Here is a 23,374-nt window from a genome sequence, read left to right as displayed (position 1 = left end):
TTGAGCTGGAAGGAATGGATCACGTGGTGCTCGTAGACGGTAAGCATAAAAGGCTGAGGCATACGCTAAAAAACGAGCCACCACCCGCCCAGCGACTAAACTCGACTCTGATTTATATGAAATTAGGCTAATTACTGAATACGACATTGACGTAGAACATTTAATTAAAATAGAAATCCCACCCGAGTTAATAGACGCGGTCGAGTAAAAATGAGAAAAATCTATTTCAAAGCCGGAAAATCAGAACCATGTCAACCCCAGTATATTATCATTTCAGACGACCACAAGCGTCTCAACGCCGACACTGTGACCCCAACGTCACCTATAGCCCTTTTGATCCGAGTAAATCAATCATTTCAAAACCCGTGATTAAAGAAGGCACTCACGTGAGTCAATGCAGTTCGCCCATTTTGTACCATCACAGCGGCCAAAATAACGCCTGTTGATTATGACGATAGAACCCTGCTTCGGCATTAACCCGCTTTACAAATACGGCGCTCGAGATAAAACGCTGGACAATTTAGTGGTTCGGCAAATTTGCTATCAAATACAACAACCTACGACAAACATACTCGATCACATAAATTTGGCCGTTTATAGGTTTATCGAATCTCGAGAGTCTAATCTCCCGTCTAATACCATAAACGCCTACAAAGCCAGTCGTGATATTGTAGCGGAACAGTTAATTATTAGACAGTTTTACGCATTAGACAAGTTTATGGACGCTGGTGCTCAAGATCGCCGTGTTGCGCACAAATTGAGTAGGGCGTTGGTACCCGGCGCGGGTATGTGAGCGCGTGACTTGCGTGCGGTCTGCCTCTTCCTTCCCAGCGCTCTTTCGGGCTGCACGCTTGCTGACGCTGCGCCGCACTTTCCCACTCTTCTTATGCCCATCCTCCGCGTTCGTGCTCTGGTGACTGGGTTTGCACCGCGTGGAGCTGAGCCGAGCCGTGTACCAGGGTGAGTTGAACCCTTAAGTAGAGGCAAGAAGGAGGTCTGCCCTGTTAGTTATTGTTGAGTTGTCTGCTACCCAGAAGCAGAAAAGACACCTGATTAGGGAGCACCTACGTGTCTAATAAATAAATACATCGGTCTGTCCCGAAATGTATTGGCTTGCTCCGTTGGTTATTTGTACCCGACCCCCTTGTTCGTGTGTGGTGTGCGTGTGAGCGCGTGAGAGTGTGCCCTGGTGCCTGGTGGTAGACTGCCCCACAACGAGTCTGCTCCCCCGGCCTTCTTATTAGACCGCTCGTAGGACGGCCGAGGCCCTACTCAGGGTACGTCCCCTTCCCAGGTTCGCCCGAAGGAAGTCGCCTACCCCAGGTGGACGGCAACGTTGGTGAGTCCAGGGGAGGATTCCGCCACAATATCGATGAATTGAACAAGATCAAATATGTAGTTATACCACCTTATACGGCTAAAAATCAAATGTACGTTAAAATAGATCCCTATGCCTTCCTATTTGATCACAAAAAAGACCCATTGACTCGTGAAATATCGATAAATTTATCAATCAGAGATGCGACGCGCAATCATTCATTTCTCCAAAAGACGTATACTACGGTACCCAAGGTTCACTGTCTTGGGGCGCCAGCGTTTGGTATAGAGTAACAGCGGCAATGTTGAAAATTAGAAACGACGGACTAATTTCAAACAAGTTGGCATTGCAAGCGTTTAGCATATCTGAATCTCCCGTGAAATTAAAAGTCGATTCAATTATGAATCAATTGTACCTCGGTTATTCTTCAGAATCAAGCGTTTGGTACATCTGAATTTTACTTTCTCGTGTAATTAAAAGTCGATTGAACCTCGTTTATTCTTCGGAATAACTGGGGTTGTTTTCACGTCACTCGTTCCTTAATAAATAAACAACATATAAATAACAATGACATACACAGGATTTGTCACCTACTCGGTTACGAACCTAAATGGCCAACCCCAAAACCACAACCAGAAAACCGTGCGAACACGACATATTTGAAATGGACGAAAGATATGTATGCCGACATTGCGGTCTAATTTTGGGGTGGGTTCCTTCATACACCCCTGAAGAGATGGGAGATAGATATTACCATCATCACGTTTGGAAAAAAAACACCAGAGAGAGAACTTAACTCTGAATTGCCCAGTGAACAATCGGGTCACATCATATATGTCTTAAATCGAGTTTTAAATGGTAAGATATCCAGAGAAAGACCGTTGAGGGCTTTAATCGCGGTATGTTATCAAGAGGCAAGCGGGGAGGACGATTTAAAAGTAAAAGATTTGTTTCAAGTTTCGGATAAGTATTGGAAAAACGCCTTCGACATATTAAACCTCGCCAAACAAGATTTCCTAAAACGTATAGATTGCTTAACAAGATCTTTCAAAACGTATAGATTGACCAAACTAGATTTTTCAAAACGTATATGTGGGAGGGGCGCATGAACAGGCACACCAGAACACCCTGGGTTCGGATCTCTGCTGGTTTTATTATTAAATTTCAGCAGTAGACAGGCCAACAGCGGAGGCGACGGCAAACATGAGGAATTTGAAGAAAAAGAAACACAACTTAAGTTAATCGTTCCTTCTAGGTGAATGGCAGGAAATGTTTTGAAATGGCACAGTTTGACCCTAAAATGATGAAATTGGAAATGTCTGGAAAAACTTTTTATCTATTCATCCCTCCAAATTGATTAATTGGCAAGAAAATTAAATTCACACTGTGGACTTCCTCCTGATGGAAATAACAAAGAGTTCATCCTATTGTCATTATCTAATCCTAAAATTACATGTACATTGGAATAAAGACTATAAATCAATACCCCTCCAGTACTGGGAAGATTACTCTCTGTGACAGGTCACTTTTTATGTTAGTTGCCTAGCGCCCTCAGTTGGCTGTGCCAAGTCAGCTGTTTTGTGCAAGTTCATTCTGAGACCCCCTCTAGGACCTTGTGAGTTCATTTAGTGACCCCCTCTAGGCACCTGTGTAGCACACTGTCCTTTGTTTCATTGCACACTGAGTCTTCAGCCAGTAAACACTAAGGGTTCACCCTGCTAAAAAAAAAACTACATCAATCATCAAGTTCTTCAGAAGTTTGGGATAGCCAAGGCTGGGGTAAGTTTATTATATTGTACATGTATAAAGATTTGTAATTGAAGGAAGAGCTATTTAAGGAATGTACTTTTCCTCAGTAGGTTGGCCTTATAACTGTATCAATTCTTGGGTTGTGTGCGGTGTAGACCAACTATACCCACTGGAGATAACTTCCAGGTTTGACTGAATTGTTGAGACTCCTCTTGCACATACTATTCAGACTCTAATCGTGCTTGTGTCAATTAAATATCATCCCATTCAATCATTTATTTTACTCATTATTTTGATTTGATTGTGGAGTTAAGTTCCCCTTTTATTGAGGATTTAAATTAAGATTATTTTAGCTTGTTTCTAGTACAACTTTACCCTTTTCCTTCTCTTTGTGCTTTATGTAGTGATTAGAGTGTACATGTATCTCATTTTGTTAGGTTTTATATGAAGTTGGAGTGTCTTATTTTCTCTAGACATGTGTCTCTTTGCTCTGAGGTCTAGAGCAGCTCTCTTCCATGCATGTACATGTACACTGTACTGGTGTGTTATATAGGCTATTAGGTGCATAACTAATGAGAGCCACATTCCAGGAACTGAGCCTACTGGTCACACTGCTAGAAGGGCTGGAGTGAATAGTTCATTGCCCTTTAAGTATGCCCATTGTTTATTGGACACATGTTAACATTAGACTTGCACCAGCCCCACTACTATTATTACATGTAGAGGCCTCTAATTCTAGTTACCACTATTACTTTTAGCTGTATCAGTTTCTTATTAGTTTAAGGTTGGCTTATTCCTTGTGTGTATTTGTTTTTGGTTACTGATAGCATTCTATAGTTGGTAATTTCATGTAAAATCTTTGGAATGTAATCGTTGATGGACTAGGTCAAGTCTATGCATTGCATCTCTTAGCCCACAGGCCAGTGCTGAGTGTTGTTTACCTTTTAGATTAAGTAGATGACTGCCTGGGCTAGCAAGTTTAGACACTCATGTGCCTTGCTTTCCCTTGTGTATAATAGTTGTGTAATAGGAATTGATATCTTGTGTCTTTTAATGTAAGCTTCTTGCTATAAATGGGTAAATTCCAATGCAGAGGTGTACAGAAAGCAGACCAGATTTATGTTGCAGTTTTGCCAGAGTTTATATTTGTATTTACGTTTAAGCACAATTTGCCCAAGCAGTTTGCTTTGACATAATTATGTGAACTGCTAGTTTCTCCATATTGTGCGTTGTTATTTCAGGGCATATTTTTAATTTCTTTTGTTTTGTATCTTTCAGGGTCTTCTTTTCCTGCAATGCAGCAACACCATTAAAAGAACCAGTAAATGTACACCATCCTTGTCGTGCATTTTCTTGTGTCACATTTTTAATTACTGTGTACCTTAGAGATAGAATCTAATATAATTGAAGTCCATTCATTCCAAACAATTTCAAAATTAAAGCAATAATCATCTCCATTAAGCAAGGGATTTACATGTCACTTAATCCTCAAGTACATGTGCCCATCTTATTAATTTACATGTCACAATTTGCCCTACATGTGCCTGTACATGTACATGCAAGTAATGTACACTTATGCGAAACCAGTAACTTCCTTCAATTAAATGATCTAAACTACATAACCACGCATAGTTACTCCACCATAGATCCTACTCATAGTTTTGGTCTCGGCACCATGGACATCGATACAGCTATATTTATATTTACATGTACATGTATCTGCAAAGCAGACTTGTCTGGGCACACTGCTATAAGGCCGCCATTATTTTACCGCCCGAGGGTTAACAAAACCATTTACCCAATTTACCCATAAAATAATGTATTTATACCCTTCCCACGATGTCTAACAATTTCTCCACTCCCCTGGAAACCCATTGATGATTTACAAGAAATTTACAAGCCCAAGAAGAGTGAAATTTACTTATTTAAATTTCAGCAGTAGACAGGCCAACAGCGGAGACGACGGAAGACATGAGGAATGCCCCTGCCTCCGCATGATGGCGCTGTTGCTACACACCAGCATACTCACAATTATATGTACATGTACCATATACATGGCATCCCTGACATCACACGTTTTACTTAACTGAAAGCGAGCAGACGTTTAAATTAAAAGATGTCATTAAAAACACCAAAGGCGACAAAGTCGTTCGAGTAAAGAATATTCAGTTTGAAGCTGGATATGTTAACGTAACAAACGCTAAAGAAATTGAGTGGGATACAAACGTGGACGCTAGGCCCGCGGGGGTACTTGGCGAACGACCGCCTGGATACCTTCAGAGGAAAGAACGGAAGTAGCTCCCAATTCAGAATTAGTACAAACAGCTAAAACCAGATTGATCCAAGCAAATAAATGAGGCATTTTAGCAGAAGAAATCAGAATCATCGCTGAGGTAATTGAGCAGCTAAGCCAAGAAATCGCAACTTTAGAAGAGCAGTTAAACCAAAGACAACCATTAGAAACGCGGGCTCGTTTAGCTTATGATATCAACGATAAAAAAGTCAAATCAGTTTCATTGCTCAAGGGGCAGTGACAAACCTTGGATGAAATTTATGAAGGGAATCCCCCAACTCGACCTACAACAAACTCCCCCGTACAACCCACGAGACCCAGAAGAGAATTAACTAAAAACCTTTTTTTGACTGGGCTAACAGAACCTATATACGATAGACTTCATTCTCGAAGCTCACCTCAACCATTACCCGAAAGTCGAAGAGGAAGCATCGTGGTATCTCCCGGTTATTGTAACTGGACTGGTTTGACTTTTTGTTAAACTCGATTCCAGGCGTTTCTTTTAAGGTTCACTCAGAATCTGAAAGGGTGACTTTGGCCATTACGGACCCCAATCTTAAGTTGCGACTAAATAAAGAAGTGTCTAAGCTATTGAACTTACTCACAATAAAATTTTACCCAACGTTATTTATGAAGGCAAGTATGATTTTAAACCCCTTGAAACTCACGTTTATTCATTGCAAACAATTAAATACATTTGACAACTTTTATAAAAAACGATCGAGGTGAGCTGTTGAATAAAATCGGCAAAATTTTAATCGAATTAGACATTTTTTAAAACGCGTATATAATAAAAAGATGACGACTGACAGTTAACTATATTTGACTTTAAACTCGGCCGAACAAGCGGAGACTAGAATTTACCGCCTTCGAAAGATCAAGGAAATTAAATCCCAAATTCAAAGAGAACACGACGCGCGGGAAACTACCTACAAAAAGATCAAACGTATACTCACTGCACTCGGTTACGTAGAGTACGGTGTGGAAGTGTTGGGCGCTACCTCGGTAGCCGTTGGCGTTGCCGCTTTTTTAGGTGTTGTTACCGGACCCGTCGGCCTTGTGATGAAATGCATCGCTATTGGTGCGTTCGGTGCCTACGCGGTGCTAAAGTACGCCACTCGCCGATTAACTCACAAAACCAAAAAGCACGACCAAATTCGAATATTGGCAGACTCCAAGCTAAACACCATCGAGGAATACGTATCTCACGCGATTGAAGACGGTGATATATCGCAAAAGGAATTGTACTGATTTTATCCGAGCTGAAAAAATTTAACGAAATGAACGTCAAGTAAACGAGAGAACAGAAGCGCTCGCCAATGAACGGGCGGCGGTTTTTAAAAAAGATCTTATGAAAAAACTTGGCGAATAAGTTTTACAAAGTTGGTTAAGTATCAGAAACCACCACCTGCTTATCAAGCGAGCGAACCGACGGCACCGCCTTTAAAAGCGTAGCGCAGTAAAAATAAAGACGTATAAAATAAATGGGAGCCAACTTTAGTCATTTATCGATCGTAGTCAACAAAGAAAACTCGTTTACCGCCGAATTTCCAAATTTAACGCACGCATATGAATTACCGAAAGTCACCATGGACGAAGCCGTCACTCGCTGGGTGACCAAACCAATTTCGTTTTATCAAAATCAATTTAATTTTGCAGTCTATTGCGCGACGACGGCCTGCGGCGTGGGTTTTGATTTGCTGTCTGACCCCAATCCATACGTGTCGGCTTTATTCAGTTTTCACGTATATTATACCGTAAGAAAAATATTTTACGACTGCGTAATGCCCATTCCGAGCGACGACGTATTTGACGCGTTACACAATAATTACGATCATCGGAAGTTTACCGACACATGTCGTCTATTTAATGTCGATTCAAACAAGTTCTTTAAACAAACTCGCGACTCTTTGTCAAACGGATTAAGCACTGCTTATTATTACGACAACGGTAACGTACCTGCCCCTAATAAAAATTACGATCCGCACGACTTACTCGTCACCAACGGCAAATACACAGGATCTACTTTTATGGGCTTTGGCTGGGCTAAACCGCCGAAAGGCCCGGGCCACACAAGTACTTACACGGTCAATTGGATTTCACAGTCGGCGAGGTCACTTTGGCCTGGTGGGATTTCAAAAGAGTAGCTTGACGGATGTGGGAATCACCAAGGTAAACGAATCCATTAGGGCTTACGTATACGCGTTACTCGGTGCACAAGCTCAGACCAAGACCAGCATTTTGGCCCCCGGCACCGGTAGGACGCGCAACGGCAATTTATTACGATCGTGGAATCTTTAATTAATTCAGCCCCTGATCTCGAACAGTCATTCAGGATTCATAGCAGTATGCCAAAACGACTTTAAATTTCGTAGTCGCCCAGGGGTTATATTTGGTGCCCTCGGATATGGACTTACGCATCGGCACTTTTGACGGTTACAACAATAATTTACAAATTGCAACTGCGGATATGAGGACTGGTTACTACCGAGTTTAAATTTGGGACCAGAGGTTGAAGATGATTTTGCGGAGAAAGCGAGCGAAGCGAGCAAACCAAAGCAACCAGAACCTTTACCCACTCAACCAAAGCAACCAGAACTTTTACCCACTCAACTAAAGCAACCGGTACCAGATAAAAACCGTTAGACATCTATAACGAAGAGAAGTTATCTTTAACTATAGGAGCTATCGCCATAGGTGGTCTCGGTTTTATGTTGTATAAAGTATTAACTTAGAGTAGACGAAAAAGTACAAGGCATTTAAAAAACGCTTGTTCTCCACGTGGAAAACAAGCGTTTATTATTTTTTTTGCTTAAGTTAAAACTATTATAAAAGCGATTTACGTTTTTTGTACAAAAGTCAAAATTACATAACTGACCGCTAAAAACAAAGCCGCACGTGATCTGCTATCCATCCAACCACTTTACTCGCCACGTTGAACAGCCAACTCAAAACACTACCGCTGATTCCAGGCAAAGCGCCTAAAGCTTTCAACTCGAGTTTCTTCAACACGTTTGCCAAATTTCGCAATTGCCCTTTAATCCAATCGGTTACGCCCCCTTTACTCGGTGGTTCGGGAGGTTTTGGCGCGGGTTCTGGCGTGATACTAGGCATTCCAGCAGCCCTGACGGTACTGGTACTTATGGTACTTATGGCTATAAAACTAAACTAAACTAATTAAAATACTTACGATCGTGACGCCTTGTTCTCTAAACGTCGTTTGTATCTTCTCACGTTATGTCAAATCCGAATTAATGATCTTTTCAATTGTTCCCTTAATGCCATTAATTTGGCTCCTTAATTGGTGTTTTTATCGATGACTTCTAATCTACCCCGTCTTTCGACTCGTAAGTCGTCTAATGGTTGTTGAAGTTTTGTACTTTCTCCTTCTAATGCCGCTTCTTCCAACTCGTTTTCAACCTGTTGAATTTTCGCGTGTAACTGATGTAATTTACCTTGATTTAAAATTAATTCTCCTTTTACCGTTTGTAACGATTTATCTAAAGCGACGTGTTCTCTGTAGTTTAACCCTTTGGTTTGAACGTCCACACCTCGTGTGAGGTCTTCTACGATGTCGCTCGCTAGATCTGCTTCTTGAGGCATTTATACTAATTCTATGCTCTCGGGGTGAAGTTCCACGAGTTTACGAGACACCTGGGCGGCTTCTTCTTTTGTTTTACCAGAAACGTGGTCGCGTAAGCCTAGGACGCGTCTTATAAAATCGGTATTTGTTTATTTGTTTTTTGTTTAATAGTATTTGGGCTAAGAAATACTTTACTATTGTTTCGCGGGTTAAGAGAACTTTTTTGCCTTTGAACTTTACGTACAGGCGGTCTTTACTATCTTTACTTTAACTTTAAAATAAACGATTTAAAAACAACTATACGTTTTTTAAGCGGTCGGTAGGCTCGCAGGCAATATACCCTGCGCCACTAACCAATCCTGGGTAGCCAATGCACCGCTTGAAACCGCGGTCAATTTTAACGCGTCCTTGGCGGATAATTTATTGAAATCGGGCGGTTTGATTTCAAATAGCTTACTCGAGAACATCGCGTAACCTAAGGAGATTCCTAAAACTACTACGGCACCCTGGTAAAGCGTATTGGCGATTCCATTTACGTCGATAGATTTAGCGTTACTCATTTTTATCATATAGTATTTTATGATACGCAATTCCATTTCACGTGTCCAAAATCTGTGTGTAATCTTCCAATCGTCGCTTGATCGTCTCTTTCCTCGATATATTGTAGTTTCACTTTGCAATCGAGATACTAACAAAATTCATGGTTGTCGACTAATTCCTGTAGGAACTCTCTATCGATGAATGTTTCAGGGTTGAATAAATTGTATTTCTTATCGCGCTGTTTAGAACTATACAACCAACGATCGATTGTGATTTTAATCGCATCGCTGCAGATTTTGCACCGATATCTCTCGTACCCGTGAATACATATTCCAAAAACCGTTCCATTTAACACATCGATGTTTTTGTTTTTATGCTCGCAAAAAGAAGATCCACCACATTTGATGCACCGAGATTCTTGTTTACCATGAATACATTTGTTTCGGTCATTGGAAATTTTTGCAACGGTATTACAGCTGATGCATCTCACACAAGTCTCATTGCTATCTTTAACTTCAAAAAATCTAACGCTTTCTCCTTTCGGCATTTGTTACATACTTTAGTCGCCATCTTAATTCAATATTACATTAATACATTTTATCATATTCGTCGAATGGAATAATTTACGGGTGGCCGAGTATTAACGACCAATTTACTGAATTTAACATTTCGTAAATGCCGTTTCAATCGATCACGTTATTCATACGGACCACGTCATTTTCAGATAAATTCGGATCAAATGAATTTCTTTCCTTGCAATAAAAAAATAGCCGTCCACGCGGTATTGCTCCTAAAGTCTTTTAACACCGAGATATATTTTTGCGTAAGTAACCAGCCCTAGTGTAAATAATGTCGCCCACTGAATACCATTTTAGACAACGCACAGGTGCTACTCCCTTTTGATCTTTTAGGATACTTAATAATTTGATCCGAGGCACAATCGTCAATAATAAATAATGTATTTACACCGTCAAATAATTTCTGGTACAACTCGATTGCCTCGTTTAACCCCAATTTTTCATGATCAAGGTCGCATAAATAAACGTCGTCATCGGTTAAATCCACAGTCGGTCTAGGTAAATTTTATTTTTAAATAAGGTCGGACAGATGATCACGATCGCCTCAAATATGAATTTATATTTGGTTTCTAAATGATCTAATATTCACTGAGTCTTACCGCTGCCCGTATCGCCTACGATCAAGGCACAGTGAGGACTTTTAAACATCTGACTCATTAATTTAAACCCTGCTTAATACCATAGACTCTTAAAATTTCCGTCCTGTACCGTCCATTGAGAGTCTATTACAAAAAATACGTACATTATCAACGGACCCGCCGTCTCTGCTTGTCGCTCCATCTGTATTGAGATATCTCCTCCACCTCCTAGAGGCCTACTTGACCCGTGAGCAGAATTACCGTCAGAACTCCTAAAATCGAGCCAGAACCCGTACTTATCTTTCAAATAATCGGCCATATCAACCCCCGTTAAATTTAAATCTTTTACAACCACTCTTGCCGATTCCGTATCTGAATCACCGAAGTACTTATTAATTTCTGGCCAATGTTGATATTCGAATAGTCCTTGAGAATACAATTGATTTGGCTTACCTTCGACCGTGACTACTGTTTTAGTAATATGCTGGTTATAAAATCGTTGAGGATTTTTAACAGCCGGGTCTTTAAACAGAATTAAAACGCCTTTCAAGCTCTCAACCGTCTGATCGATATTTATATTCCATAGCGTATCCGACTTATTGACCGCTTGTTTTTTCCAAGAATGAATTCTGTCGAATAGGTGATAGACCGGGCCTCAGTGTTTGGCCCGCAGGGCCTGCGCCAAATCTCGATTAGTGACGACCTCATATTCTAAAGTCAAATCCGAAATTGCATATTCAGCCGCGGTATCTGAGGAGTTCACTACCTTATCGTGCCCGTTAAACGTTAAGTGGTACGTCAAATAGGGGTGTGCATTTGCGGGTATTTTTAGAACCGGGTACCCGTTTTTTGTTAACATCGGGTACCCGGGTACCCGGGAAAGAGATCGCCTGATAATGGCATTGCGCGCAACCCGGTGGATCATGTGCCCGAAACACGGTTCTTTTTGGTACCTAGGAAGCAAGCAGAACATTGTTCTAAACGTCGGAGATAATCTCTCCTACCTTTTTATCAAACGAAATTGTTACCTTCAGTTTTCAAATTTTGTGTGGGTGTATGAAACAGAAAAATAAATCTTCACGGGAAACGTCAGAAAAAAAGAACAGAGCTGCAAACCACGTACATGATATACGCACCTGCAAACGCTCAAAGGAAATGTCCCGGATGCTGCATGACCACGGACACGCGGAACGCATGTGGCGTGTACGAATGGTGAGCGCTGGTCGTGTCACGTGCGGACCAGATCAGTGCTATGTACGTCACGGGTTAAAAGGCTCAAAGTTTTATGTACAAAAATACCACCCTAACTCGAACAATGCCCACACCATTACATCCACTTATTTTGAAGTTTCTGATTCAAAAAACCGCCACCAAAATGCTTCAAACGGCGTTGAAAGAATCGGAAGTCTAGATAGGGTCAGGAGTCATCGCAAGTTCATTTCTTTTCTGACGAGGACCAGCACGTTGCATAAATCAACGTAGCTGCAACTGTGTAATCCTGGCTTTCAAGACGCTGAAACTAACCTGATTGCAACGCGGGCCCAATTGTAGTCCCCTTCAGGCAGTCCAATCGCTGACACTGCAGCAGCCATGTGACCGTAAAAAGAAAGGTCATGTGACCACACATAAGGAAGCCCAAGTGCAAAAAATAGCAGCGCTCCACGTTGTTAAATGACTAAGCGATACGAAAGTTTTGCCACACGAAGGTACGTACCACGATGAAGTGGTTTAGTTTTATAAATACTTTTTCAGGATAACTCCATTCCCCTGAGGTTCAAATTGTCGAGATTTTAATGCATAAGTACTTCGACAAGTGATATTTGATTGGCCGACTGTATTATGACTTGCACCTGTCAACATTTCCTTTTTTGTTTTTGAATGAAAAAATACTTTGATTTGAAATGCTTTAGTACATACAGAAAAAATCATTCCTGCTTTTTTGGTCAATTCCTCATCCACAGTTCCGCTGAATCACTGAGGAAATTCAAGTTGCTTTAATTTAAAAATAATTCAGAAACGGAATATTTCTTGGTATAAAACTTAACTAAACTGGTTCTCTGACTCTTTGGGTTTGTAGCGCACATTTAGTGCTTTGATTATAAAAGAGGCCGATCAACCGCACAATTTGTGCGTGATCGCTACTTACCGCACGCCGTGTGGAGTCCCAGTAGTAGTACCGCAGGAATATTACACAATCCGCTCTCGCTTCGTCGTCAATCCCGACATAAAGTAATTTTCATTCTTATTGTTTTATTTGACAAAAATACTCTTAATTCAAACAGTAAGCACTACTTATTCTGCACAAAAGTCATTTAGGCCGACAGGGTTTGATAGTTACAAATACAGTCATGCAAGTGTACATCAACAGCGCTCCCCCCTCATAAGACAAAACTCCTTCGGTCTCTTGTTCATATAGGTTTGGTTAAGTCATTTTCCTAGTTCCGGATCGCGAAAATTATTCAGTAAGACTGCAGCTAAAAAATCCTCAAATTCGAGTGAAATATGGTCAGAAGTCAACTTTGTGTTTTGGATATACTTCAATTTTTTTTTCAAAATTTAAGCTTTTATATTTGGATTCACAGGATCGATCGACGAAAGTGATGATGACACCTTTCCTAGTTCTGGATCGGTTTAGGATCGAGACAAAAACGTCTTCACAAATAAAAGGTAACCACACGAAAAATCCATTTTCAGCCAAAACCATTGTAAAAAGTTTCTTTTCTAATAGAGAATCTTTTAATTTTGAGAAAATTAGATGAAAAATAAGAATTCTAATGAATTAAAAAGGTAGAAATTGCGTACGGTTTGACTCGACTTTTAAACTGTACAGTGAGCTATCAACGTTATCCTCCCCGCGCCGCACAGTTGACGAACCTATTACGTCACATACATTTCTGCTGCGCCCGTGTAGTTGAGTTCGCAACGACTTTGCGTGGTAACGCCGCGCGATCCGAGAGTGGGGAAAAGCTTGCAGTTTTCGCTAAATTAACAAAAACGGAAACTCTAAAAAAGTCATTTTGATTAAGTGGACATTAGATGCAAAGGTTTATATGACTATTCAATTTAAAGAAATATTTAAAATCACACGTAGCGAGTGACCTATCGCCCGTGAATTTTAGTGTTTTTTTCGCTCTTGTGAACTAGGAAATTCCGGAACTAGGAAAACGACTTGCGGTGCAATGGGCGGAGTGGGTAAAAAAATTAGCTGTCGATCTCCGAATTCAAGTTTCATGTATGACCGCGGGACCGGGTTTTCATCGGCACGGTGGTTTTCCATGAAGTCTGTCCTTCAGTAAGAAATTTCACAGACATTTTATGCATGAATGTTTGTTCCTAATTTATTTACTTTTTTACGGGTACCCGGCCCGGAAAAAATGGAACCGGGTTTTGAAATCGACGGGCGGGTACCCGGGTACCCGGCACAGGCCTAACGTCAAAGGCTCTTTAAAACCCGACGGATAAAAAGGCCCGTGATCAGTCAACATCGGCGTGTCTAACGGTACCGCATATCGATTTTTGAAAGCGTCGGCAATCGCCTTATCTTTACTGTTGTTTGCGGCTTCGTTTTTGTCGCCCGCACCTAAACGCAAATTGGCCACGTTTTCCCTTTCCAAACCAAATTACACCATATTTTTCATTTGCGACAGAGGTAGCCAATTGTCCTTAAAGTTATGAAACACGTCCGCGTCTCGGTAACTGACGATTTTATTGCCCTGTAAGCTGACGTTGATTTCTGAAACCAAGTTTCTTGCCACGTTATTACACACAGTGCGGTTGTCGTCGGATGCGCCGTCTACATCAAGTTTAAAAGCCAGTTTGGCGGTGCCGGGTACTATTACGTCATCTATTCCTAACGCGGGGAATTTTACGTTTAACGTGTGACCCGCGTGAATCTGCCAAAGGATACACACGCAATACTGTACATGTATAGTGTGCACTTCAGATCCAGATGTTTAATGCTTCTCTTCTTGTTCATGCATACAGCTTGATGCACAGACACAGGCACAGGCACAGATTGACTAAAATAAAATTAAAATCAAACAGAAATAAAGAGTACGGTACATCCGACGTCTGGCTGATAATAATATATGTATGTGTGCCCACTTCGAACATGTAAATATACATGCACCCAATGTTTACTTGGAACTCAATTATTACTTGCACTTAGGTGTATCTAAGTTCCCCTAAAAGAGTATGATGCCCAATATTTAAGTTAGACAATACGAAACCCCATAACTTTAACTATATCTCCAATATGTAGGCCCCCATGTGTATCTGTATTATTTACCATTTACAATAAATATTCCACCGATGTAACAGCATGGCCTAAATGAGTGAGATTCGGCTTATACAAGACTATAAATAACCCAGTAATTACTTAATCAAATTCTTTAATTTAATATGAGAATCCTGAGAATAATGACCTCTAACCGTTTAATAAACTTCGGCAGGATGGGCGAATCAAAATCTGTCAGATGCAAAACGTGATGGAGCCATCTTACTTTCAGTGCTGTTTTTATGGTCCTCACGTATAGCGCCCTCAATCGGTTAGAAATCAAAAAATAAGTTTGGCCGCTACACCGCGGCTATGGTACTCAGGTTATGCGTTATTGTTACCTCCCGTTTTTCGCCCTTGATCGCGCGAGGTACTTTGAGCCTGTGAATCGGGTTTAATTTTTCGTGTATTGATGCGACCCATTTTTAATATGTATGATTTTTAATTTACGTAAAAACTTTAAAGAGGAAATAAAATGCAATAAAGGATATGCCGGCTGTAAAAAATAGATCTTCATATTCCATTAATTTATTTTGCTTTCTAAACGTTTCACTTTGGATATCACTAATGTGATCGATATCTGCGCGTATGTCGCCCAGCATTTGCTCGATATTTGTTTGATCGGTTTGAATTTCAATTAACTTGTCTTTAATTTCGCTATTCATATTTTTAAATTATATATTTTAAAAATGGCTAGTGCTTTAATGATGGTTGGAGGAGCTACAGTGAATGTGTTAGCGTTCACGGGTTCAAATTTTTTATTTAGCAGTTTATCAAAAAGTAAAGTCGACGAGGAGCGAAAGCGTCACGATTTAGCCCTAAAGCAGTTGGCGCAAGCGAAAGAATCTTGGGAGCAAAACCGCGTTCATATGTTAGATTTTTTAAACTAACGAATGCGACAAGAACGCGCGAGTCAGCAAACGTTTGTAAACGTGGACGAAGGTAAAAATACAATGCCGCTGCCGCCAGAGCCTAAATTATCCGATTTTTACGCGCCTTCCAAGGATTAAAAAATTCGTTAATTCATATGGATTATATCCGGGTGGCTTTAGTCGGTTTCTTAGCTAATCGATTTGCGTAACTTTATTTAAAAATGGAGCGAGAATTTTTAAAATTATTTTACAGCCCACAGGGTTATTGGCGGGGTGAAAGTGCGGTCGATCATCTACACGAAAAGACGGGTGCAGGCAAATCAGTTATTAGAAACTGGCTAAAAAAGTAAGCCGTTTGGCAAATATATTCACCCGCGCCAAATTACGTACCGCGATCAGTGACTTTGCAATCAGAATCGGTCGAACCTAATTACGAGCATCAAATGGATGTATTATATTTACCCTGGGATCGCGTTAAAAGAAAAACGTTGAAATACGCTTTGACCTTAGTAGACGTCGGTTCACGGTATAAAGAAGCCGAGCCGTTGACCAGTAAAACCGCTGAGCAAACGTGTGAAGCCGTGAAACAAATTTATAAAAGATCGCCTTTGGCTTGGCCTAAAATTATAATGGTAGACTCTGGATCTGAATTTAAAGGCGAGTTTAAAAAGTTAATGACGAAAAATGAAGTAGGGATTCAAGTGGGCGAGCCGGGCGTTCATAGGTCGCAGGGGGTCGTGGAAAGGTTTAACCGTACTTTAGCTGAAAGGTTATTCGGTCATCAATACGCTCAAGAAATGTTAAACGTGGGTGAGCGAAACGTGGAATGGGTAGAATGGGTAGAGCCTCAAGTCGTGAAATTGTTAAACGAGGAAAAAACGCGTTTAATCGACAAAGAGCCCGCAGAAACTATCAAATTAGTCCGAGTGAAGCAAACACCTAGTGCACCTTCAAGAGTTAGCAAGCGAGAATTACCTCCAAGCGTGGTCGTTCGGTACCTCTATTACCCGGGTGAGCAAGAGCCCAGATAGCAAGCTTACGTTTGGCCAACATTGGTTCATGGTTGATTCATTGGCCAAATATCGGTGTTGGCTGAGAGATGTTGGCCCATTGTTGGCCCAATAACAGAAAGTTTCCCTAACCTTTGCAAAAAAATTTACCGTTGGCCCGTTGTTGGCCCAATGTTGCTGAAATCGACGGCAATTCACATATTCCAACTTTACTTCGTATCGTACTAAAACAACGACGCATATCATACAATAAAATTGTATGAATGTCAAACTTAAAAAAGATAATTAAATGGCTTCGCAGGTTGTATTAAAATAATTACCCCTTTTAAATAGTTATGAATTAAAAACTTAAACAATAAATTTAAAACATTTTATAATATTGTCCGTGCTTTTAAATGATGAAATAAAAGTACATGTACCACAAAATATCGCGCATCCACATCAGTTAACTGGCAAGTGGCCAAATAACTCCTACACGCACACGTATACGTAGTACACAGAGTAATGTAGCGCGCATCGTTCACGCGTTGTACACGTGTTTTAGCCTGTGTATACATGCATGTCTACGTCTAGCTAGCTAGCTACATAGAGTACATGCAGAACACGTCTCGTATAGTATTTATGTGCCGGCCGTCCAGTGCAACTGCGAGATGTATAGCATTGAGTCCATCGTTGAGTGCAACCAATCACCTGAACATAGCTCAACAAAGACCACGATACTGCTGAAGTACATGGCAGTTTGTTGAGATGAGGTTTGTATATAGACGTTTTCCCAGTTTTTTTTTCAGCCTCATCACGACGAGTAAAAATGATATAGGCCTAAGCCTTCGTTGGACCTACATGTACATTATTGATACATGTAGTACATGTACATTGTGCAAGTTCCGTGACGTTCATCTTGCTGGACTTGTGGCTGTAACAGTAGTCAGCTAATAATTTTGACCGTGTATTTAACGGTGGTCAGTAAAGTAAGCCTAAAGTTTGGGGATAAAATGTACAAGTCATCGTCTTATTGGACAAGGAGGAGGAAATTAAAAGATAGAGTTTCAGACACATTGATGACATCTTTGAAAGTACTCCTAAGCGGCCTAGGCCAAATTGTCGGGATCGTTTGGGCCTAGGCCTACTTCAGAACAATGGGGAACAAGACCTCTCTGTTTCACCGTTAGTGCCTGATGAGTCGGTGAGAGCACTGACTGCAAGTTTGTCTGATGAAGAGCATTCAAACTTAAAGAATGTTGACATGATTGATGAGCCTGCAAGTGCCACAGATGACTTCTTTGGTTCTGCTTGCAGCACAGACTGTAACCAATCATTTGATCACCTTATGTTGCTTCCTGAAGATATGCAAACGTACCATTTCCATGAGATCAACCATGAGTATTCTAGTAGTACTGAAAGTGACTGCGAGTTTGCCGAAAGTGTGACAGAGAGATCGGAAGCAAAGTTGATAACTGATATAAAAAATTGGGCAATAAAAACAAATATTCCTACATGTATGTCAGCTCTTGGTTCACTACAGCAAATACTGAAACCTTATTTTCCTTCCATGCCAAAGGATCCACGAACTTTGTTGAATACAAAAACATCTCTTTCTGTAAAAGATATTGCTGGAGGCCAGTATCATTATTTTGGAATCGTAGATAACATCAAAAACATTCTTCAGTCCCATGTTGAGCTGCATAATGAGTCATCTCTAGATCTGCAAGTGAACATTGATGGATTACCTCTATTTAGAAGCTCTAGCACACAATTTTGGCCTGTTTTAGGTGGGTTTGATGGGTTGCCAATAGCCATTCATCATAGCTTTGTTTGTTGGAGGAACCAAACCAACCAGTGTTTCAGAGTACTTGCATGACTTTATTGAAGAAGCTGTCAGACTAAAAAGTGAAGGATTTGACATGGATGATAAACATTTTACTCTTCAAGTTTTATCAGTCGTATGTGACACACCTGTCCGAGCATACATCAAGAGAGTAAAGTCACACAGTGGTTATCATGGTTGTGATAAATGTTGGGTGGAAGGTTAGTGGGAAAATAAAATGCTATTTCCACAAGTTGATGCAAAACTGAGAACTGATGATGAATTTCTCAAAATGGCAAATGAGAATCATCACATAGAAACATGCCGATTGAATAACATGGGTATAGGCCTAGTTTCTGCATTCCCAGTTCATTATATGCATATGGTGTGTTCAGGTGTTACTCGCTGATTGTTACTTCTCCTGATTACAGGCCCTCTGCATTGACGATTAGGTGGGATTAGAAGAAAGGAGATATCTGATGACCTTGTGAATCTCAAAAACAGTGTTCCACGAGAATTTGCAAGACGCCCACGGTCCCTGAAGGACATTGATAGGTGGAAAGCGACTGAATTCCGACAGATTCTATTGTACACCGGGAAATTAGTTTTGAAAAGAAGGGTTTCAAAGGAGGTTTATGATCACTTCCTGCTCCTTTCTGTTTCAATGCATATCCTCCTGAACCCAGAATTCTGTCAACTGTACAGTAACTATGCACACAAATTACTTGTATTGTTTGTGGAACAGATGGTAGCATTTATGGTAGGAGTCAGTTTGTTTACAACGTTCATGGACTCATTCACTTAGCAAGTGATGCTAAGCAGATTGGAACCCTGGATAATATTTCAAGTTTTCCATTCAAAAACTTTCTCCAGAAACTAAAGAAACCATCATATCCTTTTGTGCAGCCTGTGCGTCAGCTTTCGGAAGACAGACTGGCCCATTCATGTGATAAAAACAAACAGCCTTGTGTGAAAAGAGAGCACTCGAATGGTCCTTTACCTCATTTTATCCAACCCCACGGTCCTAAGCAGTAAAAAGAGCCTCACTTAAGCTCATGTATCATCACACCGACTTGGAAAGACAGTTGCATTAAAGTTGGTGATGGTGTTGGGATCGTAGGCAACATTTTGTTAGGTGACCAGATAATTGTCATCTGTGAACTTTTCAAAGTGGTAGATAATTACTTCACGACCCCGTTGCCATTGGGGTGTCTTGGCATACACAAGGTAAACGGGCTAGATGGTATACTGCATTCATGCTCCATGGTAGATATTAGATGCAAGTGTGCAATATTCCCTGTTAGAAAGGCCCACTTAGTTGTAGCCTTAAATCACTAGGTCTTTTGAATCTGTAAATAGATGCATCAAAAGTACTTTTTGACCATTGTTAGTTTTAAATGAGATTTTTCTTTTCTGCCAGTTTCAAGGAGCTTTTCACTTTTTATCCCCGTATTTATAGGCAAAACTATTGATGCTGGCATATTTCCTGATGTGTTTTTGAAGGTTCTTATGAAAAAGGTTTGGCAAAAGTGAGGAAGGCAGATTTGGCCACAGATGCTGAATGTGCTGGTATCCCTGCAAAGAGGAAGTCAAGGTAATGATTCCAACAGTGTTTAGATCGGTTATGAAAGCTAGATAAAACTAAATTTGAGTTGTCTCAGTCAAATCGATCACTGAATATAAATTATGACCTATGGTGTAAGTAAAATTGCTCTATTGTTTTACGGTCTTGAGAATGAGAATGAATATTTTCAGATGGTACTGAACATTTTCATGGTTCATTATACTGCTGTATGAATTTTTACAATTGTGTACTCAGGTTGACATTGGCTTGGAAAGCGCAAGCCAAGTCCTGTTTGCTGGACTGGGACATCTTAGAGTACCATCACTGGCCAGACACGAGTTGCGTTTGGTTTCCTAATGATCGAACAGTAATATCAATTCCATCCAAGAGTCAGTTATTTTGAATTGGAGCTGCATTGTTGAGGTAGTATGTGACGCAATGGACTGTTTCACTTTTGTTGACCAAATCTTCTAGGCCAAACCCACGTTACCAGGATAGCGATTCCTCTTCTGACGAGGACTGCTCAGGCCCATCACGCAACGTTCAGAGAGGCAATCAGCAAAAGCACCAACATCCATCTGCAACTTCTGCACCAAAGACGCCTGCTCAAGCCCTGCCTTCTCCACCCTCATCCTTGATCAATCGGTGGCCAGCTCCAGTTTGTACAGGTATTTTTTATAATCATCCTATCAAGTGGAAAAAACAGTATTTTTGGTCTGCTTTTTTTAGGTGGGGAGACTGGGGGAGTAGGCCAGGGCAGGTGGGTTTTTTGTTGTTGCCGTAAAATTGATTTGCTCTCAACATGAAACAATTTCGGACATGCCCATCTCAGTAACAACTTAGGCTTACTTCATATCCTGACCCTTCAAGATTGGTTCAATCTATACGTGTTCATAAATTGGTTAACTGATTGTGAACCCTTCTAGACCTTAATTTGCTTTGTAAACAGTGTAAAACCGTATGTAATGTATAGTAGTTACAGGACGAAATTGCGTTATTTTGTTCGACCATTTATAAATGGGTTGTATGTATCCAAGGATATTTTACTTACCCTCGTTCAGGAATGTCGAACACATGGCTTCTCAGCTTAACATAGGAGATCATTTCTCAGCAGTACTTAATTTTCCAGATTGTATTTATATGTCTATGTATTACATTTGTCACTTCCATGCACATAGCAACAGAAAGGAAAGTATTGACTGTGCTTGAAGAGGTCAAGATGTTTCAAGTGGAGAACAGGGCAATGCTAATAAACATCTGTAGAAAGCTTGACAACTATCTGCAGGGTACAGCTTCAACCAGTGGTCTTCCCGAGGATGTGGTACTTCTTTTGAAGTTGGTGAAGGACATACGAGACCTTGAAACTACCCTGAGCAACTTTGAGAAGGAGAAACAGTTGGTGAGCCACCTCTTCCATTTTTATGGCTATTTAGGGATTAACCTTTTTTCTTTATTAAAGGACTAAAAACAACTACAGTGAACACTGTTATAACAAGGTCCTTGGGACTTCACAAATTACCTTGTTGTAGCAGTTACCTTCTTTTATCTGTTACCTGGGATCCAAAATTGCCCTTGTTATACTCATAATGTTGTATACAGTGTTCTTGTCTGTGTTTGACTGTACAATCAAAAGCATAGTCAACTTTATTGTTCAAGTTACAATCTTGTAGACCATGCAAAAGAGTTGTTTTATTTGTCTGCTCTGGTTGCATACGTAGCCAACATTGGGGGAGACGGTCTGAAGAGCAACAACCTAGCACGACAGTATAACTGGGTCGGCAAAGGAACAAAAGAAGCATTTTGCAAGCTGAGGCTTGTTGCTGTCATCCGCAGTAAGTAATTGAATTGTATGTTTTAATCCCATGGGGCAAACTTACTGAAATCCTGCCGTTCCAGTGTCTCTGCTCACCTTAACATTGATGAAAAAAAAATCTTCTGGATTGTTTTCTAGCAGCTGTTCGAAGAAACCCATCCGTGCAGTCAGCCACAAATGCCGAAATTGACGAGGTTATCAAAGTGTGGCTCTGCTACTCAAAAGACCGAAATGGCGGCAGGGCAGCAAGACGAGCAGCCGCTGCAGCTGTAGCTGAACCTGCAGCAAGCATGAGCCCTTCCAACCTTGATGAACTATCCACCGAGGAATACAACAGCAACAGTGACAAGGAATGAGTGTTGTTTAGTGGTATTTCATAAAAGATGTATTCATCATTTAAACAGTTTATATAGTACCATTCAAAAGCCTTTGTTAAATTATAGTTGTGTTTTGAGATGACATCTTAAAAGTGTTACTGTGTCATTTTTCAGTGGATTCCATATGTTGAAATTGTGATTCTTTTGCAATGAACCCCAAAATTGTCAAGGTCTTGCTTCTTAATCGATTGTGTGATGACCAGTGTGGGTTGGTGCATAAAGCCTGATTTAGTTTTCATTTGGCATTTGAAACACTGGTATTTAGTGAATATCTACAATAAAACCTTGAAGTGTCATCTGAGAGATTTACTTCCAATTACCAATCCGAGTGAAAGTCAAGTACACTGCAGTCAAGGCCTGCTGCAACCTAAGTAGCCTACAATTACCATTTGTAAAACATCCTTTGTGAATTTATTCTTGTTGAGGTTATTTTAATGTAAAACTTTGCATGTGGGAAACTTTCGAAAACAAATTTTTTTGTGACACCATTTAATAAGTGGAGCAACTGGTAATGCAAAACAAACTATAAACATACGTGTTTGATCTTCAACACTGAGCACTTTTTCTCAGAGAAATCCAAACTCCTCTTCTGCAAGCAATGCTTGATAAATCCCTTGCTGAGATGTTAATAGAGGGAACTTCAAAAATATATCTGTCGTATACCAATAGCCGTACACATTCATTAGTTTCTTGTGTATCATTGTTTAATTATTTACACTTGATGCTTTTAAGAACTACCACAGCCAACATACGTTAATAATTAGTTTGACTACAAAACCTGGTTTTAAAATGCCGAAACCATAAAGCTTCTTTTTATATTACCCAAATAATGATTACAGCAAAGTTCCAAAGATTTGTTCTGCAAAGTGAAAGATTGCTCAGATTCATTTTCAGATGTTGAGGTGACAACAGTTTGTTTTATTAAATTAGTGGCAATATTGCTGTTCACTTGCCGTTTACTGTTACAGATGTTTAAAAAGTGTTAATATTTTTAATAGTTATTAAGAAATATAACTGTT

At 40.3% G+C, this 23,374-nt stretch overlaps 1 protein-coding gene and 1 long non-coding RNA gene across 2 annotated transcripts; one reads left to right on the top strand and one right to left on the bottom strand.

The window, feature by feature from the left end:
• Positions 1-917: 917 nt before the first annotated feature.
• LOC147798585 (uncharacterized) lies at positions 918-22,331 on the top strand (the record flags this gene model as incomplete). The annotated part of the gene is made up of 6 exons (XM_087139242.1): positions 918-960; positions 20,105-20,195; positions 20,640-20,833; positions 21,344-21,564; positions 21,884-21,997; positions 22,120-22,331. Coding segments are annotated over 5 exons (573 nt in total), but the record flags the coding sequence as incomplete, so codon positions are not given.
• On the bottom strand, positions 14,566-15,139 carry LOC147798586 (uncharacterized). Its single transcript, XR_015425930.1, has 2 exons — positions 15,071-15,139; positions 14,566-14,658 (listed from the first exon to the last, which is right to left on the bottom strand). It is a non-coding gene; the product is annotated as an uncharacterized LOC147798586 (long non-coding RNA).
• Positions 22,332-23,374: the final 1,043 nt, after the last annotated feature.

This window comes from Acanthaster planci, linkage group LG07 (assembly GCF_054643075.1).
Source record: "Acanthaster planci isolate LZ-2023a linkage group LG07, COTS_SCS, whole genome shotgun sequence".
NCBI lineage: Eukaryota > Metazoa > Echinodermata > Asteroidea > Valvatida > Acanthasteridae > Acanthaster > Acanthaster planci.
This window is presented reverse-complemented; position numbering and strand designations above follow the sequence as displayed.